Here is an 18,916-nt window from a genome sequence, read left to right on the forward strand (position 1 = left end):
CCACCGTGTACTGGATCCCCACTAGAGCCCACAGAACTGCCAGGGACCACAGACACCAGCAAGCCCCCCCCCGAAAGCACAGAGCGCCCCCCTGCCCTGTTCATATGCCAGGGGCTCCCTCACATCCCACTCCTGGCCTCCTGGCCCTCACTATAGCCAGGGCAAACAGTGGACTCAGTGGAAAGGGGCACAAATATTGACCAAAGCCACTCTCAGTGTTTGCTCTTGGCATGAACACTTCCTCTTCCTCGACATACCCAGCGCTGGGCATATTGACTGGCAGCCAGTGGATACAAAGGAGGGAGATTCTCACCAGCCCCTTCAGCCCACAGCAGCGGCCAGCATGGTTGGATGAGCGCCTGCGACGTGCGAGGCGGTCTGCCAGCCACTCCCTCCTCCCCAGGGATGGGAGCCCGTTCTGTTCACCCCTGGAGCTGGTGCTTGGGACATAGCAGGGGCGCAGTTAGTATTTGTTGAATGAAGGAAAGAATGAATGAATGGACAACTGAAAGACCCTTGTACCAAGTCTAGTGGCAGCATTTCAGGGCTCCCCCTTCACCGAGTATTCTCAACGGGTGCTGTCTTCGTTTCCTATCGCTGCTCTAACAACTTATTACAAAACACAAACCTATCATTTTATATTTTGGGAAGTCAGAAGTCCAATATGGATGTTGCTTGGCTGAAATCAAGGTATTGGCAGGACTTTGTCCCTTTCTAGAAACTCTAGGGGAGGATTCGTTTCCCTGCCTTTTCCAGCTTCTAGAGGCTGTTTCACGGCCTGCCTTAAGGCCTCGTCACCTTCAGACCAGCAAGTTGGGCTGAGGGTTCCTTACGCTGCCACCCGTGTCCCTTCCGCCTCCCTCTTCCATTTACTGGACCCTTATAACACCGGGCCCGCCTGGATAAGCTGGGATATTCTTCTGTCTCCAGGTCAGCTGATCAGCGGCCTTAATCTCATCTGCAAGCTCCCAATCACCTTTGTTCTGTACCCTAACATAGTCCCACGTTCGCGGTTTAGTGTGCAGGCCTTCCTGAGGGGCGATTCTTCTGCTTGCCACAGGACCTTAGCCTAGCATTTGAGCAACTGCCACCCAGGGGCAAAAGGAGTTCGTTTCAGCTTCACAATCCAAATAAACTCTCCATCGGCATGGCGGACCAAAAACAAAACGAAGCAAAACAAAAAAACCATAGCCAGACGTTTCCACCCTGTTCTGCTTTTATTTTGCTCCAGGAAACGTGGAACTATTAAAACAAGAGCATATACGTTATTCTGTGTTGTGCGAAATGTCCACCAGCGAGCAGACCCGCGTTGAAGACGTCGTCACGTCACGTACAGCCTGAGCAGGCAGCCAGTCTGGGAAGCCCAGAGCAGGGAAGGGGCTGGGGGCGCGAGAAAGCACGGCCTGGATATTGGGGCCTTCTGATATACTGACATGGCCTCAATATCCTCATCTTGAAAGTGGAAAGTGGGTCAGAATGGGTTCGTTCAAGGGGAGTTCCAGGGCCAAGCTGGAGACTGGCAGGGCCCCCCGCCCCACCCCCTGCTCTGTGAGGTCACAGTGCCCACAGCGCCACATGACCCGGGGAGAGCCGCGGAGCCCCTTCCAGGGAACGCTAGGAGGTGGCGGCGGTGGCAGCCTCTCCCCCTCGCCGACCCCCAGAGAGCCCAGCACTATCCCCCCGAGATCTCCTAGAGAAGAGAATCAATGCCACGGTCCTCAAGGAGCCCCGTGGACCTGTGCGACCCGCCTGAAGACGCCAGGCCCAGGAGGTGAGGAAGGCAGCCCCTCCCTCTCCCGGTTCTTGGCAGTTTGCAAAACGCTGGCCCTCCGGCCTCCCCCCCCCCCACCCCGCCCCCGGAGGTGAGCGGCATGACCGACACCCGCACAGACGCAGCGGCGGAGCTCAGGGAGGTTTGACTTTGACGGGGGCTCTCCTAAACTCTCCCTGCCGAGGGAGTGCAGGGGCGGTCATCCCCTCCGCACGCGCTTATTGAGCACCTACTGTGTGCGGGCGCTGGGCGGGGTGCCGGGGACACGGGCTGCACTGGGCAGATGAGCTCCCCGCCCTCATGGAGGTCCCAGTCCAGCAAGGGACACGCCGGTAAGTGCGGAAAAGCGCGCCTCTGCCGTCCATCTGCCTACCCACGGGCCCCCAAACGGGGTCTATATTCCAACAGGGTACACAAAACAATCCCCGGGGGTGAAGGGGAGAACTTATTGGAACTTCAGTGTATATATCTGTAGCTCACCCTCTTTTCATTTCTATTACTCGGGGATGTTTAAATAAATTTGCACCTTTGAAAGAGTAAATAATATATATGTGGTATTATATATATAAAATTTCTTTTTTTTTTAAGATTTTATTTATTTATGTGACAGAGAGACAGACAGCGAGAGAGGGAACACAACAGGGGAGAGGGAGAGGAAGAAGCAGGCTCATAGCTGAGGAGCCCGATGTGGGACTCGATCCCGGAACGCCGAGATCACACCCTGAGCCGAAGGCAGACGCTTAACGACTGCACTACCCAGGCGCCCCATATATATATATATATAATTTCTTAATAAAGAAACATAAATGCATCGGGGAAGGGCATAATAATAAATTCTTAGAGACCATTGTCTTAGGAAATAAAGGAAATTTGTTATCTCACACACTAAGAGGTCCTAAGTGGTGCGTGGCTCCAGAGCATGTCAAGTCCGTGGGTCTTCACTGTCCCCTGAGACCCAGGTCCCTGCCATGTTTTTGCTCTTCCTGTTGGCCTCCCCACTGTCACAGCTGGCTACCACAGTTCCAGGGGCCTGGAGAAGCATGGCTGTCTAGGTGCAAGGAGAGTGGGCCCTTGATTCCTGTGGGCCTCATTTTAGCGAGGAGAAAGCCTTTTCCAAAAGTGCCAGACCCCTATGCCCAGCCCACCCACCCCTCCCCCTGCGGACCTCCCCCCACCAAGCCGACCACAGCAAAGGCATTGGGAGTACCAGAGCAGGCTTAGAGCAATCACGATTATCGAAAATCGCACGGGGTTGGGGGGACAAGGGACAAAATCAGCCTCCTGCCAGCAAGGGGAGGGGTTGGCTTTTGGGTGATAACCATCAGTGACTACCACAGCAGACGGAGTCCTTTCCTCAAAGGAGACTTGGGTTTGGGGTCAGTGAGACCCGGGTGTGTCCCTGATGGACTGGCTGGTGGTCTTGGGCAAACTTCTCTGCACCTCGGTCTCTCAATCTGGAACATGGGGACACGGTGTTTCTTGAAAATTATAAAATGCAGTTGTGAATCTTGTTATCCCCAGGGTCGCCCCAAGAAGCCGGAACACCTGCAGGATAACAGAGAACACTTTGTCAAATGCCAGTGAGCAGGGAGGGGAAGGGGAGCCCCAGGGTCTTCGTGAACAGCAAGGGGCCGAGGCTCAGACATGCCTAGATGGGCACCCTGGGGTCACCCAGCGAGGGCCAGGGTGGGGAGCAGGGATGGCCGCACCAAGCCCGGGGTGCTCCCCTGGTGTCTGCAAGGCACCATGCCCCCGAGGCTGGCCCTGACGTGCAGCCCCCTGCTCCCTGCAGGGGACGCCTTCGTGCTGCCTGTCCGCATCCATGCCCCGGCCCCAGGCCTGACCCAGTGCCTGCTGGCGTGTGTGTGTACGTATCTCCTGAAGACCCGCCCTGGCTGGCAGCGTGGGCCTGGGAAGAGGGCCCAGCCTCAGGCCAGGCTGACCTGGGGGGGTAAGGCCTACGAGAGGCTGCAGGAGAGGGAGGGAACTCAGCAGGTGTCGGGGTGTCATTCCAGCCAGGATCTCTTGGGTGGCTGGAGAGAGGGAGTAGGAGGGAGCAGGGTCACCCTGGGCTCGATTAGGAAATTGAGAGGGTCTCCCAGCAATAGGGCCTCGCCCCCTGCCAGGCTTTGTAGAAGAGAAGAAGGGTGCAGCTGCTCACTGCTCTCCCGCCTCCTTTGCAGCCTGGATCACCTGCCTGGCCTGCTTCCTGAGGACCCAGGTTCACCAGATTCTGTTCAATACCTGCAGGTGAGCAGGGGCAGGAGCGGGGAGGCTGATGGCGGCTGGGAACACGCAGCTCGTTACCATGGCAGCCCCCTCACTGGTTTGAACCTCCTCTTGATCACCAGACCGAAGAAGCCATCCCAAACCTGGTTTTTATCATATCCCCTTGCCTCAGAACCCACTGTGGCTCCCTCTTTCGCCTGCACCTTTCTGGAACCCTGCCCCATGCTTCCTTTCCAAGCTGCCTCATTACGTGTCCTGCTGTGGACTCATTGGGCCAGCAAGGCTAGTGTTCTCACCCCCTGGGCCTGCTATTCCTATTTCTTCCCCCAGTACCTTGGCACATGCTGTTTTCCTGCCTGGAATGCCTGTCCCATCCTTTCCTTTCACCTCTCTTGTCCATGCAAACTTCTCCAAATTCCTGCAGAACTTGCCACCTCATTCATTCCCTTAAGAGTTTGCATTCTAAACACCGTAATGCCTACTCTGGGCCCAGCTTTGACCATCACCACTCCTGAGCTCCCAGTCAAGGGAAGGCAGGCAGGCAACAAAACTAGTGGTAAGGGGAGCGGGGCAGTGTTGCTCTGGAGGTCTTAGGAGGAAGGGATAGTCGTTAGCACTGGACCCTGAAGGATGTGCTCCCCAGGACAGAAGGGAGGGAACAGACAGTTAGTAGATGGAGAAAGGGTGTGAAGAGGATGTGGGTGACCATTGCGAGTGGATCTCTGATGGCCCCAGATACTGGGGTAAGAGCTTTCTTCCCCTTGTGATGCTGTGCAGCCCCAGAACTCGGTCAGCATCTCAGAGCGGGCATCTCACCACCCAGGGAGGGTCCTGCCCTTCTCGGTGGGAAAAGGGCAGGGCCAGGCCAGGACTCACTGGCCTGTGCAAAGTCCCGCTTTACCTTGACCTCTGCTGCTCTGTCTTCCAGATGCAAACTGTTCATCCAGAAGCTCATGGAAAAGACAGGTGTTCTGGTCCTCTGTGCTTTTGGTACGTCTCCAGGGCCCTGCCCCAACCTGGGGAGGGAAAGAGTGAAGGCTCTGACACTGACTACGTGACCCTAGGCAAGACAGTGACCCTCTAGGAGCCTCAGTTTCCCCATCTGTCTAATGAGTGTTGCTGTGAGGAGTGAATTAACTGATGACCAAGGAAATTTTTTGAAAGCTAAGAAAAGTCTTGAAAACTGTAAAGTTCTCCCCCAACCATGGTGTGATCATCATTACTCACTTCCGAGTTTTCTGTAGCTTCCTTCCGACCATCGACCATCGCTACCACTTCCCACATCACAGCTTTACTTTCCCAAACAAAGGGATTTGCTCCCTCCGCTCAAGCATACTGGCCCAGGGTTGTGGCGTTGGGGGCGGGGGGAGAGAATTTCCTAGGAAATTAGAAATTCCTAGGAAACTTAACCCAACAAATAAGATTTTTTTAAGTAATAGCTTTATTGAAATATAATTCGCTTACCATAAAGATCACCATTTTCACGTGTGGAATTCAGTGGTTTTTAGTGTATTCACAGTCCTGCACCCATCACCACTATCAAATTCCAGTATTTTCACTACCCCCACAAAGAAATTCCCCAGTCCCTAACTAACGTCATTTCCCCATCCCCCCTCCCCCCAGATCTAGGTGATAAACCACTAATCTACTTTCTGTCTTTATGGATTTGACTATTCTGGACATTTCATATAAATAGAATCATACAATAATATGGGGTCTTGGTGGTTTCTTTCACTCATTGTGTTCTCAAAGTTCATCCATGGTGTAGCCCAGAGCAGCATTTGACCCTTTGTTATGGCTGAAAATATTCCATTGTATGGCTATGCCTCATTTTGTTTGTCCGTTTATTGTTTGGTAGATATTATAGTTGTTTCTGCTTTTTGACCACCACTAATAATGTTCCGGGGAATCTTCCTGTAAGATGTCTGTGTGGACATGTGTTTTAAATTCTCTCGGGTAGGGGCACGAGGGTGGCTTCATCAGTTAAGCGTCTGCCTTCAGCTCAGGTCATGATCCCAGGGTCCTGGGATCAAGCCCCGCATCGGGCTCTCTGCTCAGCGGGGAGTCTGCTTCTCCTTCTCCCTCTCTCTGCCGCTTCCCCTGCTTGGCTTTCTCTCTCTCTCTCAAAAAAAAAAAATACATAAAATCTTTAAATAAATAAACAAATAAATAAATCCTCTTGGGTATATATTTAGAAGTGGAACTGCTGAGTCATGCTGCGACTCTATACTTAACTATCTGAGCAATTGCCAAACTTTTTTCCAGAGTAGCTGCACCATTTTACGTTCCCACCAGCATGTATGAGGGTCCAGTTTCTCCAACACTGGTTGTTATCTGTCTTTTATTTTAGCCATTTGGGGAGGGGGTGAAATGGTATCTCATGGTGGTTTTTATTTCATTTTCCTAATGACTAATGATGTTGAGCGTCTTTTCGTGTGCTTATTAGTCATTTGTGGATCTTCTTTGGAGAAATGTCTATTTGGATCTTGGCCCATTTTGAAATTCGTTTGTCTTCTTGTTATTGAGTTGTAAAGATTTCTTATATAGTCTGGATACAAGTCCCTTATCAGATACACAATTTGCAAGTATTTTCTCCCATTCTGTGTGTTGTCTTTTCACTTTCTTGATGGTGTCCTTTGCGACACAAATTTTTAAATTTTTAAAAAAGATTTTATTTATTTATTTGAGAGAGAGAGGGAGAGAGAGAAAAAAGAGCTCACAAGCTGAGGAAGAGGCAGAGGAAAAAGGAGAAGCAGAGGGCCAGCTGAGCAGGGAACCCGATGAGGGACTCTATCCCAGCACCCTGAGATCATGACTTGAACCCAAGACAGACACTTAACCAAATGAGTCACCCAGGCGCCCCAAATTTTTAAAAATTTGATGAAGTCCAATTTATCTATATTTTCTTTTGTCATACATGTGCTTTAATGTCAGATGCAAGAAACTATTGCCTAACCTAAAGCCACTAAGATTTACTCCCACTTTTTCTTCCAAGATTTGTATAGTTTTAGCCCTTACATTTAGGTCTAGGATCCATTTTTGAGTTAATTTTTGCATATGGTGTGAGGTAAAGGTCCAACTCCATTCTTCTGAATTTGGACATCCAGTTTTTACATTTAGTAAAAAGACTATTCTTTCCCTTATTGAATTGTCTGGTGCCCTTATTGAAAATCAATTGATTATAAATGTGAGGGTTTATTTTTGGACTGTTAATTTTATTCCCTTGATCTATATGTCTATCTATTTGCCAGTAACTACCCTGATTGATTGCTATAACTTTGTAGTGAGTTTTGAAATCCAGTTTGAGTCCTCCACCTTTGTTCTTTTTAAATTATTTTGGTAGTTATCATCCTTTACATTTCCATATGAATTTTAGGATCAGTTTTTCCATTTCTTAAAAAAAGGCTACTGGGATTTTGAGAGAGAATGCATTGATTCATAGATGAATTTGGGGAGTAGTGTCACCTTAACAATATTAAGTTTTTCAATCCATATGGGTTTTCTTTCCATTATTGATCCATATCTCTATGTCTTCTTTAATTTCCTCCAATGATGTTTTTCTCCAGAGTGCAAGATTTGCACTTCTGCTAAATTTATTCCAAGTATTTTATTCTTCGAGATCCTATTGTAAATGAAATTGTTTTCTTAATTTCATTTTCAGATTGTTTATTGCTTGTGTTTAGAAATAGAATTGATTTTCATTTACTGGTCTTGTATCTTGCAACCTTGCTGAACTCATTTATTACTTCTGACACTAGGCAAGACACCCCGTCTTAGATACTTTAGGATTCTGTATGCAAGATTATGTCATCTGCCTTTTATTTCTTTTTCTTGACTAATCGACCTGGCTAAAACCTTCAGGACAATGTTAAATAGAAACAGCAAGAGTAGGGGCACCTGGGTGGCTCAGTCATTAAGCGTCTGCCTTTGGCTCAGGGCCTGATCCCAGCGTTCTGGGATCGAGCCCCATGTCAGGCTCTTCTCCTGGGAGCCTGCTTCTTCCTCTCCCACTCCCCCTGCTTGTGTTCCCTCTCTCGCTGGCTGTCTCTCTCTCTGTCAAATAAATAAATAAAATCTTTAAAAAAACAAAAAAGAAATAGCAAGAGTAGGGGTGCCTGGGTGGCTCAGTTGGTTAAGCGTCTGCCTTTGACTCAAGTCATGATTCCGAGGGTTCTGGGATCGAGCCCCACATTGGGCTCCCTCCCCGAGCAGGGAGCTTACTTCTCCCTCTCCTCCACTTGTGCTCTCTCTCACTCTCTCAAATAAATAAATAAAATGTTTAAAAAAAAAAAAGAAAGAAAAGAAATAGCAAGACTAGATATACTGGGGCGCCTGGGTGGCACAGCGGTTAAGCGTCTGCCTTCGGCTCAGGGCGTGATCCCGGTGTTATGGGATCGAGCCCCCACATCAGGCTCCTCCGCTAGGAGCCTGCTTCTTCCTCTCCCACTCCCCCTGCTTGTGTTCCCTCTCTCGCTGGCTGTCTCTATCTCTGTCGAATAAATAAATAAAATCTTTAAAAAAAAAAAAGACTAGATATACTTGTCTTGTTCCTTATCTTAGGAAGAAAGTGTCCAGTCTTTTACTGTTAAGTATGTTATTAGCCCTGAGTTTTTCGTAAATGGGCTTTATCAGATTGAATGAGTTCCATTCTATTCTTGGTTTGTTGATTGTTTTATCATGAACAATGAACAGGTTTTAAAGACTTTTAATAATGGCTTGAGTGGTAGGATTTCAGGCAGCACAGAGATCATAAAATGCAGGGAAGACCATCTCATTTTCTTCTCTCTTCATCAACTATCCCCAGTAGAATTGGGACAGGGGAGGGCAACGGGACATGGATTATCTGGTTTATGTGAGACACTTTGCTTATGATATTGTTTGATCATGAAGTGGATATTACTGTTATTCCCATTTTACAGAGGAGAAAATTTAGGTATAGACAGATTAAGTACATTCTTCCAAAGTTGTGCAATGTTAGTACCAAAGCTGGGATTTGAATCCAGATACCTTAACACCAGAACCTAAGCTTTTAACCTTGCATCTTAAATGGCTTACTCTCATTCTCCTGGCCCCACAGGATTCTGGGTGTTTTCTATGCACTTACCATCCAAAATGGAAGTCTGGCAGGTGAGTGTGTGCTCTCTTCAGGCCCCTTCACTGACTAACCTCACCCCAACTAGGCCATGTTGCTTCCATCAGCTTCCCTCACTCTCACCACATCTGGACACTGATCAGTTCCTCATTCATCCCAGCCCCAGATCTCTGCCTCTGCCATGCCACCCACCTGGAACCCACCTCTCCCACCACAATGTGACTTTAAAAGACCAGATGCAATAGTCCTTCTTCTTATAGAAGGACTCTCTTGTCACTTACTCCAGAGGTGACCTTTCTTTTGCCAAGTCTCCCTCCTGAAGTGGAGAGTGAGGATGGAACACAGTTGTCTCTCTACACAAGGCAGTTTGTTCTTCAGCTGAAATGAAATGAGACATTTGCTTTGTGGTTCCTGGGGAGGAAGGAGGAGGAAATCAGTGGCCAAAGATCCCTGCCAGAGGACAGTAAAGAGTCTCAGAAGGCCTAAAGAGAAAGGGGATCTGAGGAGCTTGTCCCTCCCTCTCCTCTTCTCCCCTTTTAGACTCCTTCATATACTTTGAGATCCAGCTAAAGTGTCACTTTCCTCAGAAATTACAGATGGAAGTGATGACATTCCCCTTTCCTCCCACAATTTTCTGTAATCATGAATGCAGTCTTCTGTAATCATGACTATTTCCCAACTGTATTGGGAGCTCTTAAAAGCAGAGCCAGGTCTGATTCACTCCAGCGATGTCCACCTCAGGGCTGGGCACAGGGTTGCCACAATCAGTGTTGGTTGACTGGATGATCAGATGGAAATGTGGAATGGAGGGAGAATGGATGGGACAATGGAAGTGATGGATGCAGGGATGTGGGGAAATGGCTGGGGGATAGATGGATGGATGAATGAAAGATTGGATGGATGAGAAAATGGACAGATGGGAGGGCAGATGGGATATATGGGTGGGTAAACGGATGGATGGATGGATGGATGGATGGATGGATGGATGAATGGATGGATGGACGGATGGTTGATGAGAGGTTGGATAGATGGGAAAGTGAATGGATTGGTGAAAGGGTCAATATATAAGGTAAGTTAGATGGATAGGAAGGTGGGCGGATAAGGAAGGTTGGATAAATGGAAGAGTAGATGAGTGGGGAAGGGTGGTTGGATGGGATGGTGGATGGGTGGAAGGGTGGATGGATGTGGACGAATGGATTTAAAATGGAGGGTATATTGGATTTTGGGTAGATGGTAGGTGGGTGAATGGATGGAAGAGTAAATGGGAGGGTGAATGAATGGATGGATTTATGGCTGTGAGAGAATGGATGGGTAAAGTTCTATTGGGCCCAGATTAGGCCATCTGAAAAATATTCCTTGCTTTCCTCAACACCCTACAAGGATGACAGCATAAATAGCCCACTGCAGAGCTTGAGGTAAGAAGAATCTGCTAAATAGTCTTATTATCATTTAAAAACCAGAACTATATCTAGGGCATGTGATGTATTGGCTAAGAATGTGGGCTCTGCAGTCAGATCAAACTAAGTTTAATCCCAGTTCCCATACTTCCTACATGGCTCAACTTTTGCAAGTTACTTCACCTCTCTGAGCCTTTGACTTCTCATTTATGAGATGAGGCATAACACCCACCTTGCTCTGGGTAATTATGAATGTTGAAGAAGATGTAAACTGTCCTGAATAATTCCTGGCCTAAGGTTAGCACTCAGCAAATGGTAGCTGAGTAGAAATTTTAACCAACAAGATACCACCTGGTGGTAACATCCTTAATTGCGAACAAAATACTCAGGAATATTTGGAAGGAATAAGTTGAATTTAAAAATATCCGATGTAGAAGGAAGAGCATGAGTAATATTTTAGAGATAAGACCCTGCTGGATAGGGCCAGGGATGGGCCCAGGAGAGTGAGAAAATGTGAGGCTAATTCTTTGTGGGCTGACTGACAAAAGTATAAGTTAAGGGTGACAATAGCAGCCTCGCAAATCATTCGGTCCATGTTTTAATTCCTTCCTCGTAAGAATGTACCAGGAGAAGGTGCGGCATCACACTGGGGAAATCCAGGACCTCCGGGGTAATATGACCCAGCTCATTGCCAAGCTTCAGTTGATGGAAGCCATGTCAGACGAGGTGAGATACTGGCCTTCTGCTCCCAAACATCTGACTTCTCTCTTTGTTTAATTCCTTGTTTCCTATTTCTCAAGTTTTGGTGGAGCACATCCCCCAACAACTTCCTGGAAGAGAGTGAAATAGGAGACTTATTAATTTGTTTAGAACTTGCGCATTTGAAAATATCTTTATTTCACCCTTGCATTTGATTGATACTTTGGCTGGGTATAGAATTCTAGATAGGAAAGTTTCCCCTGAAAATTTTGAAAGAATTCCACTATTGTGTTCTAGTTACACTGTTGCTGTTGAGAAGTGTAGTTGTGCTATTATTGGTCCTTTGAGTATGGTTTGTTTGTTTGTTTTTCTATCTCTGGGAGTTTGTAGGATGTTCTTTTTATTTCCAATGTTCTATATTTAACCTGCTTGGGTGGGGTTGCTAAGCTTATTGGATCTATGGGTTGATGTTTTTCAATAGTTTTTTAAATTTCTTAGCTATTATTTCTTAAAATATTGTTTCCTCCCCATTATCTATCTCCTCTCCTGGGACTCCAATTACATCTATGCTAGACTATTAGACTGTGTTCCACATAATTCCTATGCTATTACCTGCTGTTTTTTATTTTCATTCTTTTTCTCTATGTGCTTAAGTTTTGGATGTTTTCTATTTAAATTTCTTCAGGTTCACTAATGATCTTGTATTCTGTTTTGTCCAATCTACTATTAAATTTTTTCCAGTAAGTTCTTAATTTCATATGTTGCATTGTTTAGTTCTAGAATGTACATCTGATTCTTTTTCATAAATTTTAATTCTGTGGTGAAATTCTCCAACATCTCCTCTATGTTGTCCATTTTTTTTCTTCTATTTAACATATTGTCATAGTTATTTTTAAATCCTTGTCTGCTGAATCCAATATTTGGATCATCTATGGTCTTTCTCTATTGTCTGTTTTTCTTTGGATTATCAATCATATGGTCTTGTCTCTTCATGTCCAGAAATTTTTTAGTGTTTTTCTGGACATTGTATACAAAAGAACTGTATGCTCCAGATAATTATAACTTCAATAGAGAGAGTTATCCCTTTTCTTTGTAAGGAAGATGAGTATACTGATCACTCCTATGTAAACCTTTAGTGAGCTGGTTCAGACCTCGGTTCCAATTTGTATAAGATTTCCATGTCCTTTCCATGCAGCTTCATACTTTTGGTAGATGTCTTGATGGGAAAGACTGACTGTATGTCTGAGGCTTCTCAGATCTCCAATTTTGTCTTCCAGTCCTGCATCAATGCAAAATCTCTGATCCCGGGGGTTACCTTCTCTGCCAGGGGTAAGCTTGAATTCTCAGCCTCTACTTGTGCCCATAATTGGTTTAGGGCCCTCAGCTGCAGCTACAGCTTCTCAGTATTGATTCGCCACTCCTTCTAGGGCCGTGGTTCTCAGAGTGTGGCCCCCACACCAACAGCATCAGCATTACCTAGGAAAATATTAGAAACTCAAGTTAATGGGCCCTCCTCAGACCTACTGAGGATGGGAACCAACTGTCTGTGTTTCAACAAGCCCTCCACAGGGTTCTGATATATAGTAAGAAGATGTTTGAGGGCTTTAATCTCTTGCTTATTTTGTTTTGAGGTCCCCTCACTGAAAGGGATTTGGTTTCCCAAGCGTTGTGAGACTGGGAAGTTTTACTCTGTCTTTCCGAAGTTTTCAAGGTAGCTCTTTAGCCTCTTCCATAGTTTTGGGTTTCAGTTAACATCTTATGGGGAAAACCGTTCAGGTTTGAGGCTCATCAAGTCTCCAGTTTTGTCCTGTTAGTCCTGTGTGGCTATTAAAATCTTTGCTTCTTTCTCTTTCACCAGTAGCAGCCCTTGTTCAGCCTAAGCCCACGTCTTCAGCTTATGCCCAGAATTATCAAATGCCCCCAGGGATTAAAATATTGTCAGTGAATTTCAGAACGGTTCTCTCATGTCTAGAATTTTAATCCCTCTGGTCCACATTGCTCCCATAGCTCAGTGGTGGCTTTAAAATATGATTTAGTTGCATCTGCCTTCGGCTCAGGTCATGATCCCAGGGTCCTGGGATCAAGCCCCGTGTAGGGCTCCCTGCTCAGCGGGAAGCCTGCTTCTCCCTTTTCCACTCCTCCCTGCTTGTGTTCCCTCTCTCATTGTCTCTCTGTCAAATAAATACATAAAATCTTTTTAAAAATTTTTAAAAATTAAATAAAATTTGGTAAACTATCTGGCTTTTCCTTATTGTTTCTAGTTGGGAGCATTGATCCTCTACAACTTATTACATCTTACCTGGAAGCCCTGCATCTCACTTTACATCTTAAATGTCACGATAATTTGCCTACCGGGCTGGCTACCCTTGGCGCTGTTACAATCTGAAAACTCACGTACGTTAGTCCTAAAAAGTGTTCTTTATTCATGTGATTAAATGGGTGTTTCCCCCCAGCCATATTTGCTTTATTCTCATTTTTGAAGCTCCTATTATTTGAATGTTAAATTCCTGAACTTATCCCCTTTTTTTTCCATTTCTCCCTGTTTTCTTCTCTTTGTTTGTTCTGAAATTGAGAGCATAATCTCAGCTTTATCTACCAAAGCTTCTGTTGGGTTTTTCAATTCTGTTAATATATTCTGAATTCCTAAGAATTTTCTTTTTTGCTCTCTGGGGTGTTCCTTTTCATAGATTTCTATTCTTGTTTTACAGATGCAATATCTTTTCTTACCTTTTGGAACTTAGGTGGTTCATCAAACTTTCTGGGTTTCTGGGTCACATCTACAAAACAAATCATAATCACTGCCCTGTAACTCCATGGCTAGTCTAGTTACTAGTGCCACACAGCAAACCACTCCAAAACTTGGTGGAGCCAAATAGTCATTTTATTATGCTCACAGATTCCGTGGGTCAGGGATTCAAACAGGTTGCAGTGGGGATGGTTTGTCACTGCTCCACAATGTCTGAGGCCTCGCCTGGGAAGACTCAAAGCCTGGGGTGACTTGGCAACTGTATCTGGACCCATCTGGAAGCATCTTCACTCACCTGTCTAGAAGTTGATATTGGTTATCAGCTGGGAACTCAGGGTTGTTGACTGAAGCACCCATACATGGGCTCTCAGTGTTGGGTGGGCTTCCTTGCAGCATGGCCACTGGCTTCCAAGAGTGAGCATCCCCAGAGAACCAAGTAGAGCTGTACCCCCTTTTAGGCTTAGCCCAGAAGTCACACAGCATCTGCCATAGCCACAGGCCCACCCAGTCTGATGGGAGGGAACTTAAGCCCCGCCTCTCAACGGACAGAGTATCAAAGTCATATTGAAAGAAGAGTGTGTTACAGGAGACTTTGTTGTGGCCATTTTGGGGAAATACAATCTGTCATGGTTTTGAAGAGTCTAATAAAAATAACAGCCAGGATTTACTAAGTACCAGCTATGCTAAATGCTTTGCAACCTTTATCTGGCAGGAGAGTGTAGGAGCTAAGAGCCCAAACACCGGGGCCAAACTGCCTGGCTCTGACTCTTACCAGCTGTGTGACTTTGCACACGCTACATTTTGTGCCTTAGTATTCTTATCTTTAAAATAGGGGTGACCATAGCACATACCTCCTAGGGTTGTTGTGAGGGGATAAGAGTGAACGTATGTGACACTGAGAATGTCCTGGCACACAGTAGCCGCCTTACAAGTTCTGGCTGTAATCCTCACAGCAGCAGGAGGGGGACATGGTTATTGTCCCCATGTTACAGACAAGAAAGCCAAGATTCAGACGGCGGTAACTAGCCCAAAGTCCCGCAGCAGTAAAAGTCTATCTGACTCCAGACCCCCTGCCCCTTCGCTTCACTAAGAGTTCTGTCCCACGTGGGACGCCCTGTCACGGTACACATGGAAGCACTGAGGAAACCCAGCGGGGAGCGGGGTAGGGATGGCTCTGTGCCACCTAGGCCTCCTCACGGTGTGGTGACTGCGTGGTCTTGTGCCAGAACCAGCCATGGTCTCCACATGCAGGGGTAAACAGTTAAGGACAAGAGAGCTCCTGCGGCCGCCTGTCACCTGGTGTGAACACACGCGTGGACGTGCTCTGTCAGAACACATAGCCCACAGTTTGTGTTTTCTGCCTCCTCAGCAAAAAATGGCCCAGAAAATAATGAAGATGATACAAGGAGATTTTATTGAAAAGCCAGACTTTGCCCTAAAGTCTATAGGTAAGTGGCTCCCCCTTGCCCCCCGCACCCCAACAATCTGCCCGCATCAAGTTTCCCCAGAAACCCTTCAGAGGACGGACTTCAGCTCTGGTCTGGAGCACTCTGCTCCCAGGAAGTTCACGGTCAGAGCTAACTGCTGCCCCTCCCACCCCTATGGTTTTCTTGCTACACTTTTCTGCTGTCTTGAAGGGGGGGCTGAGGCAGGGAAAGGAGGATCACGACCCACGACCCTTCCCCCCACTCACCATCCTCCATACCCAGAGGCCAGCAGAGCCGCACCTGCCCCACGTCGGGGAGACTGACCACATAAAAACCAACAGGGGCCCAGTTGCAGGTGGGAATGGGAGCTGTGGAAAACCAGAGGTGCCTGGAGAGAGGCCCCGGGCAGAGGGATGTGCGGGAGGACATTCGAGATGACACCTAGCCAGGAGGGAAGAGCATTTCAGACCCAGGGGAACCCCTGTGAAGATACCTCTGTGGGGACACAGCAGGAGCGCGCCAGGGGCACACGGAAGGAGGCCAGGCAGCCCCAGCTGACCCGGGCCCAAGGGCATGTGGGGTCAGAGGGCATTGGCTTAAGCTGCAGGAAGGACTTCGGTGCGTTGATTCATTTCCACCTCACAGGCTTGCTGTGATGTTAACATCGCTATTCTTTCTACGCTTCTTACTTCCATTTCCCAGAGACCCTGAAGTCCAGAGAGGGCCAGTGAGTCACCCAAAGCGCTGGCCTGGTGCATCGTCAGTGCCCAACAAGACACCCTCCCTCCCATACAGGGGCCTCCATCGACTTTGAGCAAACATCAGCCACGTACAACCACGACAAGGCTCGCTCCTACTGGAACTGGATCCGGCTGTGGAACTATGCGCAGCCCCCGGACGTGATCCTCGAGGCAGGGGGGCTGGGGGATGAGGAGAGAGTGGCAGGGGTGTGGTCAGGGTTCTGGGAGCAGGACCTGGACGCGGACACTGGGGGTGCACACAAAGGGGGTGGAGCTCTGGGGTGGGGGGAGAGGTAGGAACAGGAGACAGAGACGCAGCTGGGGCAGAGAAGGGACAGCCTGCTTTGGCACTGGAAGGGGCCCCCACCCATCCCTCAAGACTTGAGGGTCAAAGAACCCTCATGGCCCCAAGCAGGCCCCTGGCCTCCCTGTGCTGGGCTGAGGAGGACCTTCATCCTTGCTGCCAGCAGTCAGGGGAGCTTCTTGGAGTTGGTGATGCTTGAGCTAAGCTTTGCAGATGGAAGGATCTGGCTCATCCAGGAAGCAAAGGAGGTCTGGGGAGCCATGGTGGGATGAGGAATTCACCTTCACCCCCCCACCCAGCATGGTTCCCATTGCACCTGCCCCTTCCAGCCCAACATGACGCCTGGCAACTGCTGGGCCTTCTCGGGTGACCGAGGCCAGGTGACCATCCGACTGGCCCAGAAGGTCTACCTGTCCAACCTGACACTGCAGCACATCCCCAAGACCATCTCCCTGTCAGGCAGCCTGGACACTGCTCCCAAGGACTTCGTCATTTACGTGAGCACACCCCAGCAGGGAGCAAGGCTTAGCTAAGGGGCGGCCTCCTACGGTGGGACTCCAGGCACTCCGCATGTGCAACCCAACAGGCTAGAGGGTCTGGATGAGGCTTTGTTAAGGCTGAGGGTGACCAGGTTCGGAGGTGATCACAGCCCTTGAGGATGGGAGGTAAGCAGCTACCTTATTTCAAGCCAAGCTTTTCAGAGCTAGTTTGGTCTTCAGAGGCCATTGACAAGGAAACTGAGGTCTAGAAAAGGGTCAGGGAAACACCCAAATCCTACAAGTCAGTGATAGAGTTAGAAGAGGACCCTCAGACTTTTGATTCCCAGTCCAGTGCTCTTTCTTATCCATTATTCTGTGCTGCAATGGAATAATGCCCAAAGAGGTAGGGAGTTCCCCATCCCAGGAGGTATGCAAGTCTCAGCTGGAGAAGGCAGCACCCTCTGAAGGCCCCGCCCGTACCTGATACTTTCTCCTTGGTTCTGATTCTACAGGGCATGGAAGGCTCTCCCAGGGAAGAGGTGTTCCTGGGGGCGTTTCAGTTTCAGCCGGAAAACATCATTCAGATGTTCCAGCTCCAGGTACCTGAGACAAGCTGCCCATGTCGAGCACAGACTGAACATACACCATGTGCAGGGCTTTCCCCAGGGAACCCCATTTCATCCCCCAGGAGCCTCGGGTGTGCACAACTGTCACTAGCCCACTTGACAAGGGAGGAAACTGAGGCTCAGCATGTGGAGTCACTGCCCAGGGCTGAAAGTGGGACCCCAAGGAGATCCATCCAGCTTCTAGGATTACATCACCCCCCCCCTGCCCTGGAGCCCACCCACTGCAGTTCCTCCCAGGGACAGCAGATGTGGGACAGGAGGGGCCCCCTGGGCCAGGGCTGCTGCTGGCTTCCAAATCAGCATCTCCATACTGGGAGCTGCTCCTGCGCTAATGGAGGCCTGGAGGGGCGGAAGTTGGGGACAGAAGCAGGACATGAGGGGTGCCCGGTAGAATGGCCCTGAGACTCAGGGGAATGTCTAAGCTTGGGAATCGGGCTGACACTGACCCAAACTCTGACCCCACAAATCTGCATGATCTTGGGCCATTCCCTTCCTCTCTGGGCCTCAGGTTCCCCTTTGTAATTCCCTGGAAGGTTCAAAGCATCCAATGAGATCTCAAGGGCCAAGGCCCCAGCTTTTGCACTGGGCTCCATCCCCTTGGGTGGGAGGCAGCGAAAGAAAAGGAGGCAGTACTCACCGAGCGTTTACCAGGTGGCAGGCCAGCTAGCTCCAGGATCTGGTTTCATGCCCACAGCAAACCTGGGAAGCAGCTGTTAACCCGGGGAAACTGAGGCCCCAAGGGGGCAGTGATTTGCCCGGGATCCCACAGCCATATATGCCAGGGCCCCAAGGCTGGGACATTTTCTCAGTCACAGTATATCCGTCCTTCTGACCTCAGCACCTTCCATCCCAGCCCCTGAGTATCAATTTCCTGTGTGGCTTCACGACAGTCTATTCCCCTCTGTGAGCCTCAGTTTTCCCACCTGTGAAATGGAAGGGTTCCTTTCCACTCCCAAACACCCCTCTGGACAGGCAGAGTGGAAGCCAATGTCTCCATGTCTGTGAGTCTTTTCCAGAACCAGCCTGTCCGAGCTTTTGGGGCTGTCAAGGTGAAGATATCAAGCAACTGGGGGAACCCACGCTTCACCTGCCTGTACCGAGTGCGCGTGCATGGCTCTGTGACCCCACCCAGAGTGCCCTAGAGAGCAGCCGAACTAGAGTCCCTACCCCAAGAGAGATTAAAGTTTATTCTTCATAGTCCAGCCCAAGTGTGAGTGTCTTCTGGCTCCAAAGAGTGAGGGTGGGCTAGCATGTGATGTCTGAGGCCACGGTTAGCAATTCTCCATCATGTCCCGAGTATCCAGGCACCCTCACAATAGCCCCACGAGGCCCCATTTCACAGATGGGGACAGTGAAGCCTCCAAGCCCAAACTCACCAGAGGTCACAGCTCCCAAGTGCAGCACCA

General features: G+C 48.7%; 1 protein-coding gene across 1 annotated transcript; it reads left to right on the forward strand.

The window, feature by feature from the left end:
- The first annotated feature begins 1,597 nt into the window (after positions 1-1,597).
- On the forward strand, positions 1,598-18,692 carry SUN5 (Sad1 and UNC84 domain containing 5). Its single transcript, XM_034641915.1, is given in 14 exon segments — positions 1,598-1,771; positions 3,293-3,351; positions 3,564-3,638; positions 3,955-4,021; positions 4,929-4,990; positions 9,078-9,127; positions 10,473-10,507; positions 11,107-11,215; positions 15,304-15,382; positions 16,157-16,272; positions 16,735-16,902; positions 17,397-17,483; positions 18,527-18,637; positions 18,639-18,692. Coding segments are annotated over 14 exon segments (1,137 nt in total). The 5' UTR covers positions 1,598-1,706.
- The last annotated feature ends 224 nt before the right edge of the window (positions 18,693-18,916 follow it).

Source organism: Ailuropoda melanoleuca, chromosome 13 (assembly GCF_002007445.2).
Source record: "Ailuropoda melanoleuca isolate Jingjing chromosome 13, ASM200744v2, whole genome shotgun sequence".
Taxonomy (NCBI): Eukaryota; Metazoa; Chordata; class Mammalia; order Carnivora; family Ursidae; genus Ailuropoda; species Ailuropoda melanoleuca.